This window comes from Aethina tumida, chromosome 1, assembly GCF_024364675.1.
Source record: "Aethina tumida isolate Nest 87 chromosome 1, icAetTumi1.1, whole genome shotgun sequence".
Lineage (NCBI taxonomy): Eukaryota > Metazoa > Arthropoda > Insecta > Coleoptera > Nitidulidae > Aethina > Aethina tumida.
The window spans coordinates 52425515-52443769 of NC_065435.1; the positions used below are offsets into that span (position 1 = coordinate 52425515).

At 29.8% G+C, this 18255-nt stretch overlaps 1 protein-coding gene and 1 non-coding gene across 10 annotated transcripts in view; one reads left to right on the forward strand and one right to left on the reverse strand.

The window, feature by feature from the left end:
* The window catches only part of LOC109594657 (protein doublesex), an 81630-nt gene that overhangs the window by 14671 nt on the left and 48704 nt on the right, over positions 1-18255 (forward strand). For 8 of the 9 annotated variants that reach the window (XR_007547093.1, XR_007547092.1, XM_049961981.1 and 5 more), the window contains one exon: positions 11956-12042. The exons of the other annotated variant lie outside the window; for it this stretch is intronic. Coding sequence is in view for 6 of the 8 variants with exons in the window: in XM_049961981.1 (XP_049817938.1) it covers positions 11956-12042 (87 nt within the window). In the remaining 2 variants the exon portion in view is untranslated. The remainder of the gene's footprint in view (positions 1-11955; positions 12043-18255) is intronic. 9 annotated transcript variants of the gene reach the window in all.
* Trnaa-ugc (transfer RNA alanine (anticodon UGC)) lies at positions 8507-8578 on the reverse strand. The gene has a single exon. It is a non-coding gene; the product is annotated as a tRNA-Ala (tRNA).

The window sequence follows — 18255 nt, forward strand, 5'->3', positions numbered from 1 at the left end:
TTTCCTTGAAATGCTTATTTTATATTATATTAATGGTAAAAAGTTGGAGATCAAGGTTATATGTTTCAGTAATCTTATCATATCTTGTACTTTTTTGACTTATATATATATATACACGTGCATAAAAAAGCGTGGCGAGATTACCGGTATTATCGAGATATTTGATGTACATATGAGTGGTATTAAAAAACATTTAAATTACATTATCAAATTAACTAGTTTTAGATACGATTGTAATTTTAATTTCCTGATGGATCAGTCACAAGCGAGTTGTAAAATTAAATTTGCCATTTCACAAACATGTGCCAGAAGAGTGTCAAAAATGTTACTTTGCGGTCTGCACATAAATCTACGCACACGCGGGCATAAAATTTTACTATGTGATCGTAAATTTGATTTTCATACAATTATGATAATTATTGTGCATTCTAGAATATTAAAATAGATATGTTCTTATTTTAAATATTCCATCATGTATTTTATCACGAACATCAAAATTAAAACGAAGTTTATTAAACTTGGCTAAGTACAATTTTCGAGACATTTGATTTTGTAGACTCGGAAAATTGTATTTTTTTTACAAGGAAAAAATTTATTTCTCAAACGTCAGTAAACCTTTGTTTATTAAAAAATACTGGACCTAGTAAGTTCCCATCTTACTATAAAATAATTCTATTCCATATTTTAATTTTTTGTTAGTTGTTGTTTTAAAAGCTATACTTTTATACCTGTTTTTGAAAAACTTTCTTTATCTTTGATGTCACTTGCCAAAGAACTCTTTTCACCCATATAATCTTATATTTTCTTTGTATATACAATGTATACAAATTTTTTACATAAAAAGGTTTATTTTGTCTAGAACTGTCTGTAACAGTTTTAGTAAAGAAGATAATTATTAAAATTAATTTGGGTATATAATTTTTGCTTCACAAAATCTAAAAATAATATTTAAACATATATTTTTAGCTGGTTATTTATTTGATTTTTTAAATAAAATTATAACTAGCATGTGGTGAATTGTTTCATTAATTTTTACAACTTGACTAAGTTTCCTAGTAACTGTTTTAATTTTACATCGTTATCTCCGAACTAAAACAAGTGTTGAATTATAATAAGGCACTCTGTTATTATTTTGTTAATTGTTTTCTTATCCTTCTTAAGACTTTGCTGCAATTTTTCCGTTTCTCCACAAAATACGTATTTTACTAAGCTAAATTTTTCACTTTTAAATAAATTTTTCAACGTCATTTGTATTTTACAAATTAAACTTCCATTCATCCTTGGTTCCATCATGAACCAACCTTTCTGTCTTCTATTTTATATTTCCTAACTAAAACAAGAATTTCATCCATTTTTCCACATTTCACATACGAATACGAAACGAATTATAAATGGCCGGGTTACAGCTGATAAATATCAAATTATATCTAATTATTATATATGAATCTAGCAATTGATTTCAAATTTCATCAGCTATAACTAAGCTATTTTTCATTCGATCGGGTCGGAAAAGAAAAAAGAACCATGTCTAACTAAAACTAATTGAATAAGTGTTTTATCTGTGTTTATGACTATTTATGAAAAGATTGTATAAAGTATAAGGGCAAATTATTGCGTGACAAAAAAGTAATAAATGATAATTAATATTTTATTTAATTTAATAACTTATAATTACAGATTAAGGTTTATAAATTATAACCCCGTGGTCTAAATAACGAACTATTACATAACTCATGATTATGTAGATCTAACACCAGCTGGTTAGTAAATAATACGGGTATAATTATTATATTACAATCGATAGATCAATATTCTAAATGTGCCCTTTATTGTCTTACGAGAAAAAATTAACTTATATTTTTCGCAAAACAGATGAGACTAGGGAAGTTTACGGCAGTGTTTATAAAAACATTGAATCGAAGTGTAACCAATAGTCGAAGTGAAAAACAATGACATTAAGAATATTAAGTGAGACATGGCTGCGCTCGTAAAACCTTTATATGTAGTCAGTATCGTCGCCGTAAAATATTTCCCTGTACTCCTGAACGTAAAGTTATTTTTATCTGTTCAATATAATATTCAATATATGTGTCTTTTATGGGTACGGATAGACAATAACTTGTTTTTTGTCCGCGCACTGTGATGGATTCTCCTAAGTGACAAATCAGAATACAAAATTTGCAGACTTCACAATAAATAAATTCCGAGATCTGTAATAAAACTTTTACTATATGTGCAACGAAAGGGTGTTCGACGTTATAAATATTTATTCCTCTTCAATAAATACATTGTAAATTCATGTCACCAGCCACGCAAAGACTTTAACTCTTTAATACGTCGTCGGATCTGTGAAGATAGATCCGCATAAAACCCGAAGAATATCACTAAAATCTTCAAAAGCGCCTGCCGATTTATCCGTTAAATTGTATTTAACAGAGGAGCAATGGAGGAACCATGAAACTTTTATAGAGCACACATTCACTCACCTAAAACCGATGAATTCTCCCTCGAGATCATTCAATTCATGTCATGACAGATATTTTTAACACCTTCATAAAATACCGTAAAATATTTATATTTAATAATCATTTCACGAAATAATGATATTGGTGTATAAAAGGAACTTACTGTATTTCAGGTAACGGTTTCTTGAACTAATTTAATACTTCGCAACAATAACGGTGTGGTACACGTAAAAGCTCTAAACTTCCAGCTTATGGTTGCCGATAAGTCGGATTAAAGTTTGTGGCTATATATTTTATATCTTGTATAACATTTATAAATTGCCGACTTGATTTTGCTTATCAAATTATAATTATTTTTCGTTAAATTTTTTAAAAATCAATAACTTAAAAGTTATTGTGGTCGTCATTCCCTATAACAACTGTCGTTATTCGGAAATTAAAAATATATTAAAGATGTCAACCAAGTTGCGTGCAAAAACTGAGGATGACACCTTTAATGATGCTTTCTTAAGCAAATTACACCGTCCATTATCAATTAACATGCAACGAAACTAGTGTCTTAACAGTGAACAATAAAAAAATGTAATGCGCATTAAATTACACATACTGTATGTTTTTTCACTCATATTAATTTTGAGTAATTAGTAATGGATTGTAATAACTGACTGATTCTGAGTGGCAGTTATCTTTGCATCAATTTTTTGTTGTGCCGTCTTTCCATTAATATCAATTTTATATACAATAATTACGGCATTAATATAAAAAAGACAATAATTATGTAATTATTATGCATAAATTTTGAAAATATTGATTTTCCTTCGAGGCGGACGTTTTCTTTATTTTTTTGGTTGGACATCCAAATGATTGTAATCACTAACGGTTTGGTTACGCCCGGTATTAACGTGAGTAATGACGGAGTTATCTTAAATGTGGGACATAATTCAGATTATTCCGCGTCCGCAAGAAATCAATGAGTGACCGGTTCAAGCACGGTTGAAATGAAAAAAAAAACTGGACGTTCAAGATCAAGAGCGGGATCGCAGGAGTTTGGCTTTTGCAAATGAATATGCATGTCCTGGTAATTTTTAAAGTATCCGAATTTCTTTATTTTCATTTCTCATAATAAAAACGACACCGTACATTTTACGAATTCTGCGCAATTATTTATAAAAATTTATGGATACAAATACGAATTTTAATGAGATATTTGTATTTTAATTCTTTCTTCAATTTGTTAATCGTACTTTACAACAAAGTTTACATTTTATATACTTGTTTATCTTTCCATTTACATGTTTGTATGCGACGTTCCGTTTTAATAAGATGTATGTAGAAAATGTTGCCAATTGAATCAGAACAATTATATTATACGCGGAATACGTGATCCTCATGAAGCTGACACAATATTAGAATCTCATTTCACACTAACGGCCACAAGTAAAGGAATATTTTAAATTTTTTTATAAATTGGCTTTTTAGTAACTAGAATGAAATTATAGCAAGGAATAATATGAAAAAAACGTTATTAATTATGTATAATGAGTAATAGTTAATTTAACTTACGATCATACTAAAAATTACTTTATAGACAAACTCCTTAGTTTATGTTATCTTTATAAATTTTTATTTTTGTATTCTAAATTCTTAAAATTTTGAATCAGAGAACAGTAAGAAATATATATTTGATGTATTCCTATTATTGAATATTAAAAATAAAATAAAGTCTATATGAACCTAAAAGATTGATTTTTCCCTTTCTATTGGATCAGTCGATGTGTCAAAATATAATATAAATCATACCTTAAAATGTACGAAGAGCAAATATTTCTATACTATAAGTATTGGTCTTTCATCAGGGGTCACCACCATCAATTTCAATAAACGTCTTGTGAGAGTTCTCAGTAATTTATGTGTCAATAGTTTATTATACTCAATCTAAAAATTCCTTGTCTCAAAAGTATCGATAGATAAATAAACCAGGCAGTAAATCATTCTTCAACACTTCTTTTATACTGTTTATCTTAGTGGATAATTGCATTGATAATTTTGATATATTTATTATTAATAAAATTTATTGCTATACCTACCATAGCCACTTAATTGCCAAGTGCTGCAATAGTTTTATAAATAATTTATGTTATAAATTATTAGCATTATTAAATTTGGTAATAACCGTTAAGTTTCTCTTTTAAAATTGCATCTCTGTTATTTAAATCTAATATATATATATATATATATATATATATTTATATATATATATATATATATATATATATTTATATATATATATATATATATATATATATATATATGTTAGCTTACGTCATCACCTTCACCGATGGACCGATGCGACGTGCTCACATCTATTTAGACTAGTTTTGTTTTATAAGCAAATCTGAAGTATTTGTTTACATTTAATATTCGGGGCAGTTCTTAAGAAAGAACCGAGCAGTCAAGCTTTAGATGTCGAGGGTTAAAGTACGTTTGTTGTAATAAAGCGTATTATTGTGAATTTAGTGTTTTAATCAAACTAAAAAGACAGATTAACAGTCGCTAATCTATCATCAGAAGTGGGATATCTTCTCGTGAATTATTTCCGGAAGAAAGGACCTAAAAAAATATTTTTTTTTTTTTTTTGTGTTTCTTTGTGAACGAACAGACAATAGTGAAAAACACAAACGCGCAGTGAGTCCGAACGTTGTGAACATTACCGAAAGTGCATCGGAGAGAGACTAGCAGCAAGAAAGTAACAACAGATTCCAAAAACAAAACATGGAAATTTTATCGACAATGGCCAACGCCCAAACTACTCAAGCAACATTGAAGATGGCTGCGCAGAAGGTTTAAGTGTGGCTGCAGCGCAGTTTCGACTTGTAAGATTTAGAAATTGCATTTGAGGAACATGACTTGAATTTGTCAGTAATGGACGAGTGGGTTACGAAAGAAATAAAAGAACAACCGAATGGATATTTTAGACATCTTGTGAAAAACTTTGCAACTTTAACAGCACCGATATCTGCACTGTTACGTGAGGGAAAATCTTTTGAATGGACATTTAAATGTGAAAATGTACGATTGATTTCTTATCCGATTTTCAACATTTTTGATCTGGAATTGTCAACCGAACTACATACAGAAGCAAGTTCGTTAGGATTAGATGTCGTTGTTAGCTGTCGAATAGAGGAAAGTTGAAACCAAAGTATCACGGACCCTTTGAGGTAACGCATTGTTTACCTAATGAGAGGTACGCACTCCGAAGGATTGGCAGCCGAGGTAGAACAACAATAGCAGCGCATGAACAGTTACGAACCTGGCCAGATACAGAAATTCTATAAGGTATGATGGATATAGATTTATTTAATAAGATTGTGAATGTGTGTAAAGGTCCCTGCTTAGTAGGCTGTTTAAGGTCCCTGTGTATCAGGCTATATGTGAAGGTCCCTGCTTAGTAGGCTATGATTAAGGTCCCTGCTCGGCAGGCTATTTTTAAGGTCCCTGCGTCGCAGGCTATGTTTGAGGTCCCTACTTTGCAGGCTATGTTTAAGGTCCCTACTTTGCAGGCTATGTTTAAAGGTCCCTGCTCGGCAGGCTATTTTTAAGGTCCCTGCTCTGCAGGCTTAGATTGTTGTGTTCTGTGTCTGTGAGACAAGCGGATAATAGACCTGGTAGTGGTTGAACCGCCTCTGAGCTCCTGGCTAGAATATGGTATCTTTTGATAGCACTTGAGCGTCATGGGTGTAACAGACCTGTTGATGGTTGAGCCGCCTCTGAGCTTCTAGTGGTTGTTAACTGTGCCACATAACAGTCTATTTTGTTAAATGAAATAAGGTTTAGACTTAGTTCTTCGAATATATTTTGAGCTTGTACTGCTGTTATAATGTTTACAGATTACCGGTGTCAGGTGAATCTTTGCAAAACTGTGGAAGGTGCGAGGACGCCCCACATGTCAGGAAGGCCGTGTTAGCTTACGTCATCACCTTCACCGATGGACCGATGCGACGTGCTCACATCTATTTAGACTAGTTTTGTTTTATAAGCAAATCTGAAGTATTTGTTTACATTTAATATTCGGGGCAGTTCTTAAGAAAGAACCGAGCAGTCAAGCTTTAGATGTCGAGGGTTAAAGTACGTTTGTTGTAATAAAGCGTATTATTGTGAATTTAGTGTTTTAATCAAACTAAAAAGACAGATTAACAGTCGCTAATCTATCATATATATATATATATATATATATATTAGATGAGCCCCAGACCATTATTCCCCAACCCCATACTTCATTATTTCCTTGGCGTATTTGAAAATGAATTAAATTTACTTTCATCATAAAACAATACGGTTTTCCATTTTTTTTTAAACCAGTCTAAGTACTGATAGACATCCTCAAATGTGAATATTTACTCAGTTATTCTTGCCAGTTTTGGATGGACTTACAATCCTCCGATTGTCAGTATTGTTGTTTTTCTCAGTCGTCCAGGTGCTGCTACAGCTCCCCTGGTGTTAGAGGCCAGAATTGTTCTTGACACAATACTTCGATTTAAATTTAATTGCGAGTCCTGATCTGTACTTGGAAACAATAAGATTTTTAACTTTACATAGTATTCACTAACCTACCGTGTAAACTACTAAAAACAAACTAAATTACTTTTGACTGTTCAATAATTAAAAAAAAAAATCATAAAAGGTTAGGTTTAAATTCAAGTGTTACATCAATCAAATTAGACTACAATACACTAACACCACAGTATACTAACTGACAAAAATATGGTTCCTTGACAACATCGTATTTCTATATGTTTTTACTCAAAAAATAATGAATGTACTCTGATTTTTAAAAAATACGTTGTTAAAATTAAAGCACACACGTGTTTATTTAGGAACAAAATTAAGACATAGTTCTGAGTCAAACTGATTCGAATTTGCTAAATGATAGAGATTAAATTGGGTAACATTGTTTTACGCTTTATATAAGTTTAATTTTTAAATCCGATGATCACTCTTTTTTATTTTATTCCTTAATGATAAATTTTTATTTCAGTTATTGTATATGTAAATATGTAAGGCAGTTGGTAATTATAATTTATAATTTTGTTATTTAAAACGCCTTATTCGTTAATAAATATAAAATATGTTATCATAAATAGCAAATTACGGTAATTAACGATAATTTATCGTGCGAGATATATATATGCATAAGAAAAATTATAGTTTCATTGATCTTCATTCATAAGTAAATTTAAAGCAATTAACAGCATCAATGTACCATGTTCGTTTATATTTTGTGTCGACAAATTTCCGGTAAACCGCGATAAAAGAATAAGGTGACCCTGCTCGGTCTCAGATAAACACCCGTAAAAATTGCTTCATCATTAATATGTTGCTGGAGTCACAAAATCGAACACTGAAATATCGATATCAGCAAAGTAGCTTGAGCTACCATTTCTGTGGAATTTGCAACTGTGAAAACGATTGCCGATTATTTCTTTGTTGTAAGAAAACCTTCGAAGCGAATTGTTTAGGCGACGTCGATTACCGTACAACGTTTTTCACGAACAAAGTCACGTCCAATGGCTTGTTTATAAATGCAACAACGTGGAGCTTATTTATTTTATCGCTTACAATTTAACCAAAAAAAAAAAAAATAGAGTCATGTGAGAACTACCGCTACAGTGTGCTGACTCTCAGACTAAATAACCGAATGCATTCGACTATCGGCAGACAGCCCCAATTAAATCACGTAAACATTCAACACTTATACGTGCGATAATCAAATATTTTCTTGCGCGCATGGTGGTATTATTATGCTTAGCAACAGTGGGACTTGGGCCGTTGCTTTTCGGTTTCAGGTTAGCCTAAAATAAACCGAGTGTCATAGAACGTTCATCTAGGTAAAAAAACTAGAGATAATGTCACGACGGCCACTACAATAATTACCTTTCAGGACGTTCACCTCATCTGCCAGGACAATTTTAGAATATCGCAAATTTAAAACATAATTAAAGTGCACGTTCATTTCATAAATACAACTACGCAAAAAAAAATACTGGAGATACCGGGGATCGAACCCGGGGCCTTTCACATGCAAAGCGAACGCTCTACCACTGAGCTATATCCCCTTCTGTAAAGGGTAGGAGCAACAATGCTTGGGCCACAGTGTCGATTTAATAATTATAACATTTTGCATTTTTGCTGACGGACGTGAAATTACTTGTTCGAAATTATAATTTGGTGTAAAAGTTATTTTAAATCTCACTCTCTTATAAAACATCAACGATAACAGTAGCCAATAAAAATCCCCATCGCATTATTTTATTTTTGTGACAGACCAATAAAATGAATAAAAAATATTGCAAATTAGTTATTATAATATCGTGACAATCAGGAGTGGCATGACAATATAAATTAGAGCTCCGGGTAAATCTTTAATAACCATAATCAGCATGGTAGTGAGAACACGTTTCAAAACTAATATGCGGTAAACATTTAATTATCCTGTCGTAAAGTGTGTTTAGTTAATTGCGGTGTATAATATAATATGTATTAAAGTGCTAATCAGATATTTATCTTATTCAATATTTTAGGATAGCGGTTACATTTGTTAAATCTATTAAGAACGTTCAAAAACATCATAAAATATGTAATACGCAATGTACTCCGTAAACACAACTTTAATGCCCCATCGTTAAAAAATTCTTCATGTTTAAAATAATCGATATCATTGGCCCAATGAAATATGTAATATTGAATGAATAATTGCAGGTTACCTGAATCCAATATCGATACATCGACATACCTGCATCGTGTAATTTCTTGAGTTGAAACCTGTTCCTTTTATGCACATTGTCACTACTTGTGTACTTTTTCTACAAACCTCTACCCAACCATCTATGTCTTAATTGATCTGCATTATATTATTCAGTTATTGGTTTTTCAATCGTATGAATTCTAATGAAGTATTTAACATTTTAATTAAATTGTTTGCCACGCGTTGAAACAACACTGGTAATAACAATATGTTTAATTTAATAGGCGCCAATTGTGAACAAATGTTTTGTAGTTCCTGAAGTAACAGATTCAGAACTCTATCCGGTATATAACACTAATATAATAAGGTTTTGGACTGGAGCAACCAAACAGTGTATTATGTAAGGTAATTTGGTGCGCTAAATTCGAATCTGTAACTGTTTTTTCTCTATCAGGTCAAGTTTGTGAAATATAAAAAATATTGTTTCCGTATGTTTTTAATAAAATATCGTATTTATATTTTGTATTTCTCTGGATCAGTTTCACGAATTAGAGACCAGTAATGATCTCTAGGCATACTTTTGTCCCAAAATTATTGATTTCGTTCAACTTTCATTACATGTTGATGAGCACGTTCTTTTTGTTCATCGTTCTTCGCGGTTTTTTGGAAAAAAGTCTAAATGTGAATATAAAAAATGCATTTTGAGTGACATCCGTGTTTAATTCACAATAATTTTACAATAATTCAGTATTTTCAATAAAACCATTTGAAAAATAATCATAATTTAATAACTTCCTTATCTGAGGATAAACAAATATGCCTCCAATTTTAAGAAAAACTGCTAACAATTGTTTAAAAGCAACACCATCTTTATTCAGAGCCTTGACAAAGTTTTTGAAATATATAATATGCAGTTATGGAAGTTGAACGTCATTTGGATCAAGTAATGGTTTATTTGAAATATTTTATTTTCTAGGATAATACTCTGCCCTTTGTGTGTGGCATAAAAAAACAAGACCTACGCACCCAAATTAATACAATATTATATATTACCAGTGTAATATACAACATGTCACACAACTAACTGGTCATAGTTAAACACTCTTAACATATTTACCACATGGAATAAAAATTGAAACAATTTAAAAAAAAATTAGTGAAAGGAATTTAAATTTCGAGATTTTAACGGTTTGGTATTTTAAAAGGATACATTGTTGCAATATTGCGATTAATTTGGTTTTCTAACAACAAATTTGCCACGCAACTACTAATTTTATAACAAGCATTGATGCTGTTATTTAGATGTGACAGAATAGCAAGGAGTGACGTTGTCTTATTGGCTTTGTTAGAAAATTATAAATTGCCTAGCAAATTGTTATTATAAAGCTAAATTAATGGAAATATTACGACCTATCACAATAAAATACTAAACGAATATTTTAAACGTAAATACCTCGAAAACAGATACCGTAAGATGCAACATCGTCGTTTTTCACTAAAATGCTTGGTTAAACAATATTTTTTATAAATAGTTAAGGTATATGAAAAAATACGCTGCATGTCATGACGAAACTAGAATTCCAAATTTGATTTATCTATCGTTATTAGTATTTAAATATAACCCACTAATTATGAGACATTTTGTATATTCATATTATCTCTTATGTCAGTTTGAGCATAATTGACTGCACCTCTTTTCCATTTTTGAATCGAATCCAACATTTAAATATAACTTGTCTTGCAATTTTTTACATTTTCGTGTAGGTGTCAAGTTCACCATGCAAATTTTCACGTGAATCAATATAATTGCATGCTTTATTCCATCACCGTCCTACTCCGTCGTTAGTATCTATTAATAAATTTTAATTGAAACGTATGTCCTTTTTAAAGGCACAGAGATGTCTTGTAAAAAATCGACACTTATTATAGAAAAGTGTATTGAACTAATTTAGAAAATAATCCTAGAAGTAGAGTATTTTATGTTTAAGACATAAGATTTACAGTAACTCTAATAAATTGTTAAGTATAGTCATTAAACTCTGGAGTGAGTGCATCAATATTACCATATGCACGGTTTTATTAAATGATTACATCGTTGGGGAGTAAATTTGGCCGTAAAACTGAGTTAGATGAGGAAGATTACACACTCTGCTCTTATATTTACTTAATTTCTTGAGAAACTCGTTAAAATTTGTACAAAAAAATCGACTTTTAATATCCTCCACTATAAATATTTAAATAGAAGTTATACGCCGTAAAACTTACAATAGAGTTATAATTTATTTGAGCCAACTTTTATTTCCGTAATAAAAGATTTTGAATTACGTAATTGCACTTAAATCAATACTTTTCTATGCACATAAATCGTCAAATTATAGCGGCGAATTCAGTACCTTTAGTAAATTATTCATTTAACGACCCCTGGAGCTAACTAGCAAGAATTTAATTATTGCTAATTATAATTTAGTTGAACAAGGAACACGTGTACCATATGTTAAGATGGTTGAAATGAAACTACGAAGAAACGGATCGAAAATTCATGCCCTTTTTACTATATGTGTTTCTCTCTCTTAATCATGGTTCATCAGTTTCCACTTTGCTCATATCTGTCCACCATTTACGGAAGTATTTGGCACCTCACACGATCGGAATTAATCATAATGAACTAAAATAACAGTGGTTAAAGGTGTTGACTAATGTGTGGCGGCGGCGTTTAAGAGAAACATGTATAGAGAAATAAATTTTCAGATCCCAATCCGTGCTACTCACTGAGATCTTCTAACGAAGCGCGACGTGAACCCACCTGTATTATTTCTCCCTACCGTGGTGGTAAGGGTAAGTAAATTCATTATTTTGAACCACGTTTGAAGTCTATCTAACCAAAGTAATGTAGTAGATGTTTGAAATGGACTTGAAGTAGTATACCATACTAATAGATTGAGTTACTAATAGTTTTAAGGAAGAGGAGATTATTTTACATTGTCGAATGTGCGATTAATGGGTACAAGTAAAATGAGTTTGCATAAAATAAACAACCGTGGTTATGTTTGCATATCGTGCCTCATTAAAGTCACGGCTGGTAGTGATTTTATGTCTTTATTAATTCGTGGAAGTCTTAAGACTCTCTTGAAATTTTGTAAGCTTTACAAACATATCTGGTACGATCTATACCCATATCAGACGAAGGCTTAAATTGAGTGAGTATATTTTTCATACGGGTTTTTTATAACTTCCATTACAATAATAAGGGCACCCGTTAAATCAATGAATTGACTTATAAGGTGAATTTAGTTTTAAATGAGGATCGTTATAAAAAATATTAATTAATAAATAAATATGCTGATTTAAGGCTAAGAGCTATATAATTGCTGTTAGATCATCATACATTTACAAATTAAGAAAAGTAGCAGAAAAAAGTAAATAACCATTATAGTGATGATGGGTGGAAATAAACACACATCAGTATCACCTAAACAGAATTAGACTAACTGAACTATTCCAATTTCACACAGCATGCACAGTGTGTGGTACGTTGGAAATTGGGATCGAATTACCAAACGAAAATCTATGTTACTGTTACACATTTGATTTAATTTGTGATTTTTTGTAATAATTTGATTATTTTCAGAAACGTTTTTCATTAATTGTTAGTGTACAACCCAACTATTTAAAAAACTCCAGTAAATCTATTAAAACCAAATAATCGGCAAACACAATAAATTCAGTAAGTCCAAATACTGAAAAGTACACTAAGTCCAATTAATCAATAAATTCAGTAAGATAAGTGCAATTAATCTAATAAATTAAATAAATCGATTTAATAATAAGTATGAAAAGCCCAATTAATAAAATTAATCCAATAAATCCAATATATTCAGTATCTCAAATAAGCTACATACATCCAATTTATTCAATTAGTACAAAGAAATTCGAAGGCACTAGAGTTCTCAGTTCTTAATTGATTCAATAAGTTCAATTATATACTTTTGAGAAAAATAAAATTATTGCTAATTTCACAAAAACGACTATTGCAAAGTAGTCCAATTTATCCAGTTATTACAATACATCCAACTAATTAATTAATAATATAATAAATTAATGCAATTAATATTGCAGAAAACAGATATTGTTCAATAAAAATTTTAACAGATTTCTAAAATTAGTTTTTATTAATAGAATTATGTGCATTTGAAGAAAAATCAAGTTGTGGTTTAAAACAAAAATGTCTGTAAATTATTTGTTGATTAAAATAATTAATTTCGGACAGTTCTTAGGTGCCACTTTGTATGTATCTATTAGTTTTTCAATTCAAACATTATCAATAGGTAGTAAACGTGATATTTGTTATTTTTAAGTTTTTTTACCCACTCCTGTGAGTCTTCGGTTATTAAAGATTTTACCGTATGTTAAAAAAATTGTACAAGAATTTCTTGTTACGGTTTACCTACCCAGATCTTATTTGCATTTTATATCGTGTATAAGTTTTCTAAATTGTTTTCAGTATGGTCGTTTTCTGAATATTTTCACACCTGACACTGATGGTCTATATTTTCTGCATTACAAATTCTACGCAAACATTCTAAATTGTATGTACATTTTTTAAAATTCTTGAAAACTGTATTTATATTTATTTATTTATCGATTAAATGACCGACTACAAGTCGTGTTTTATTCTAGTAATAGTTGCACGTCTATTCACTTTATTAAATGTAAAATATTTGTAGTTTCAAATAAGCGAATAAGAGTTATGAACAATAAATAATTATTAGATTTACCTCCAGATAGATATTCACCGACTGATGATCTTAGAATTTCAATCTGAAAATCGCGTTTAAGCAAAGAGAGGACTTAAATACATCGTGTGACACACTTAAGATATAACATCATGGGCTTAATTGGCGGACACATTCTAAATTTCCGATATATAAACAACCCTACTAATTAGTGCTCTAAGAATGGGGTCAAACTCTCTATAAATTACGACGCGTTCTTTTTTAAATTAAGTTACCTTTTTATAATAAATATTTTAAATCTGTTTAGTTCAGTAGATATACAAAAATGCAACAACAAAATAACAACATTTTAAAATGTTAAATATTATAACTATTTTATTTAACATGAACTGTTAAAATAATAATTTTGTTTTAGTATGGTATTTTAAAAAAATAATATTTTCTTCTTTATAATATTACATCCTTTTGTATTTTCCAATGAACAAAATTATAGTAACTTATTTTATGGTCTTTTATTGCTCTCTGTGAATTTAAATCAATTACGTTCTTTTGCTTATTATTATTATTATTATTTTTATTATTATTCAATCACTGGTCGAAGTGAAACTGTAACATTATAATTTATCGTTACCAAGGCCGGGAGAAACAAAAAGAGATGGCTTAATGTTGACTGCTAAATAAGTCAATCGTACTATAGAGAAATTAGATAAGTGAGCAAAGAAAAAATTTGTCTGGATTCGAAAAACAAGTGGATAATTCGAATATCCAAAAACAATAATTTTTTTCGTCAACTTAAAATTATTTTAGGAAATAGAACTTGCTAAAATTAGTACAATTTAAACTTTCTTAAGAATATAGACTTGTCGTATATTCGGAAATAGGTCGCATCTACGCCACAAATATGTGCCAAAATTATAAAACAAAAAGGATATTACACAAAATGTTAATTTAAAATTTTAAACACAGATTTAGTCATTAAAAATCCCTTCCGAAATCAAAATTTGCTATATTTACACTATCGGACAAAATTAGAGCGACTTAAATATTAACTAAAATGTCCCACACATTTTTTACGTTTAGTAGGAAGAAAACAGTTTTTATTCAATTTTTTCTAAAAATTAAAAAAATATCTAATATTTTTCAGTCGCATTTAATTCATACATTTCATACATGAATATTGTTTTTACATTAAGAACAACGCCTCGTAGTCAACATTTGCTGGTGTATTCAAAAAATAAAATTATTTTGGCCTATAATTAAGGAAGATTGCAAAAAAGTTATATACGAACAATCAGTTTCTTGTATCAGAACAGATGATATCAAAAACAATTAAAATCGAGTTCATGGAAATGTGGAGAATCGAAAACGAGTTGGACAAAACAGAAAAACATTAGATTGTCGCATAAAAATGTTTATTAGAAATAATCTAAGGATGTCCACAACTCAAATTTTAAGAGAATTAGTTCCAGGACAATTTAGTGTCGTGTCAGAAGACGTATAGCAAAAAAACCTTGTCTTTCAAAAAAGAATCGACAAGCAAGACTTATTTTCGCTCATAGGCATCGAAATTTAACAGCAAGAGATTGGAAAAAGTACTATTAATAAGTTTAATATTTTCGGAAGTGATGATGAATAGTTTGTTCATCGTCCTAGAAACAGTAGACTTTATCCAAAATATGTTACAACAATTATTACACATGGAGGCAGTGTTATGGTTTGATGTTGTTTTTCCGCTTACGGTATGGACCCGATTCAGAAAATAGAAGGTAAAATGGATCGTTTTGTGTATCATAACATATTAGAAGACGTGATGATACCCTATTGTGAATGGAAAATGTCGTTAAAATGTATATTTCAGCATGACAATTGTCCCAGATTGGTTTGTTCAACAAAAACTCAATAACTTAAAGTGGTCAGCTCAATCTCTCTATCTCAATCCAATAGAAATAGATTGTGGATAAGAAGATTAGAGCAAATTGCATCACAAAAAAAAAAAACAAAATTGTTTAAACAAATCAAAAATATTTGGAACAATATAGACGAGAAAATAATTTCCTAATCTCGTCTATGCCAAAAAGATGTGAAGACGTTTTACTCAATAAGGCATTCTGAACGAAATAGGCCTTTTACGTTGGATTTACTTATTATTTTTTATTAATTTTGTCGCGACGAACATTGTTAATTTTCTGGTTTTATTTTTTTTATGTCATCGTTAACGTGACATGTTTCTTCATAAATAAATTAATTTATATATGTGTATTCTATTATTTAATAGAACAAAAATCAATATCAAGAAGTATATATTGTTTATTATTTAAACAAAAAGAAAATCGCTGCAATCGCAATAGAGAATAAATAGTAGTTTTTATAATATTGTACAAAACAACAATATTAAATTAATAATATTTTAACAGTTCACATTAAGTAAAATAATTGTCGCTAAAATATTTAACATTTTATAAAGTTTCTATAATAATGTCCAGTACTGTATATATTTCCAATAACCTGGAGCATCAAAAATTAAAAAAACGCAATACGATAGAAACGATAAACGTCTGAGCTCTTTAATTATTCTAATAAAAATAAATTAATTTCTAAATAATAAATAAATATATATTAATTGAATCAAATTATTGTTCGAGTTTCTAATTGAGTATTCGATTATTAAGTAAAATACAATTACAAGTGTTGTAGTCGTAGTACAGCAGGAATGATTTCGTCAAATCTTATATTACTAGCTACTACTAACTACCAAATATTACTTGAGATTATAATAAAATTGTACGATGAAATCACAAAAATCAATAAAACGAAACGTGTGATACAATTACCTATAAACCCAAAAGAAAATCCATGAAAAAAGCCTCAAAATCGCGGATGCATCTAGCTCTTTATCAAAAAACGTTTCAACAGTAAGCACTTGTTGGCCAGTAACTTTGATTTTCTGTCACCGTCGTGACATATGGTATTCACAGTTAACTTTAAAAAAAATATTTTAAATATACAATTTTTTCACCGAAATAATATATTTTATATTCAAAGAGTGAGCCGAAAGACAAAAAAACAATCCCTGAATGCACTAGGAATAATATCCCTGTATCTCAAAATAAAATTCTTAATCTAATAAACAATTGTAATAAATCGTTAATACTGCATCCACTTGTTTCCGCCATTACAAATTCAGAGCCAACTTTATAAATATGTGGTATCAAATTGGCAATTTATATTTAATTTATCGAATTTATGCACACCGATAATGAGAAAATGAATTAAAAGAAGAGAGAAAAACAATTGTAGCTGTTAGGGTAGAATGGAAACAATATCTCCGCGCCTCAAAATGAAATAACTAAACTAATAAATTGTTTTAACAATACGTACCACAAATTCTTGTAATATTCATTAAATTCTGTGTCAGAATCGTACAAGTCTGTTAAAGGGAACGTAAAACACCGCACGACACATTTAAATAATATACACTACGGAAAAATCAACGGAAACCTGCGAAAAATCAGACGCTCCGTTTTGTATTCAAAAACTGTTAAAACAGCATAAATACAGTTGGTAACAGGGCTACCAATAGAAATGCAGAAAATTAATTGTTGTGATTCCTTGAAATGATACGAGTTGGACCTTCACTTTTTTGCGTTTATTTTTAAGTGTGTCTACGAAAACAATATTCTCAACTAACTGTAAGTTATTATTTAATACATTTATTGGTTTAAATCAATTTAATATTTCTGTTTAAATAATTTATTATTAAATTAAATATAAATTATGGATATTAATCAAATGACTGTAGCCACTATTTGACATTGATAGCCTACTTGAAAGGTAAAAAATTACAATTATTATTATATTTATTAGACCTATGAACACCGACATTATAACATGAGCAAGAAGTAATATAATTTTCGTAAGAATAGAATCTCTGAATTAAATTTTAATCTTAGTAAACGGACGTGAATTCCTTCAAATTCTGAAAGAATTGTACGTGTACATATCCCACAAAAGTCAATCAAAGAAGACGTAAAACGGCACATTTACATAATAAACCCCGGAGAAAATCGGTGAAAACGAAGAAAAATCGCGAATAAGTCTTGTTTATATCTAAAACCGTTAAAACTACATTCACTTATACACCGGTTCGACGCTTTCTGTTTCCGCCATTACACAACACAGCCCACTTGAAAAATGAATTGTTTTAAATTTGAAATTTTTAATTTTTTTTATTAAAATTACGGGCGTGACTGTTCGGTAAGTGGGCTAAATAGATAAAAGAATCGAGGACAATAAATAGATTTAATCTAACAAACAA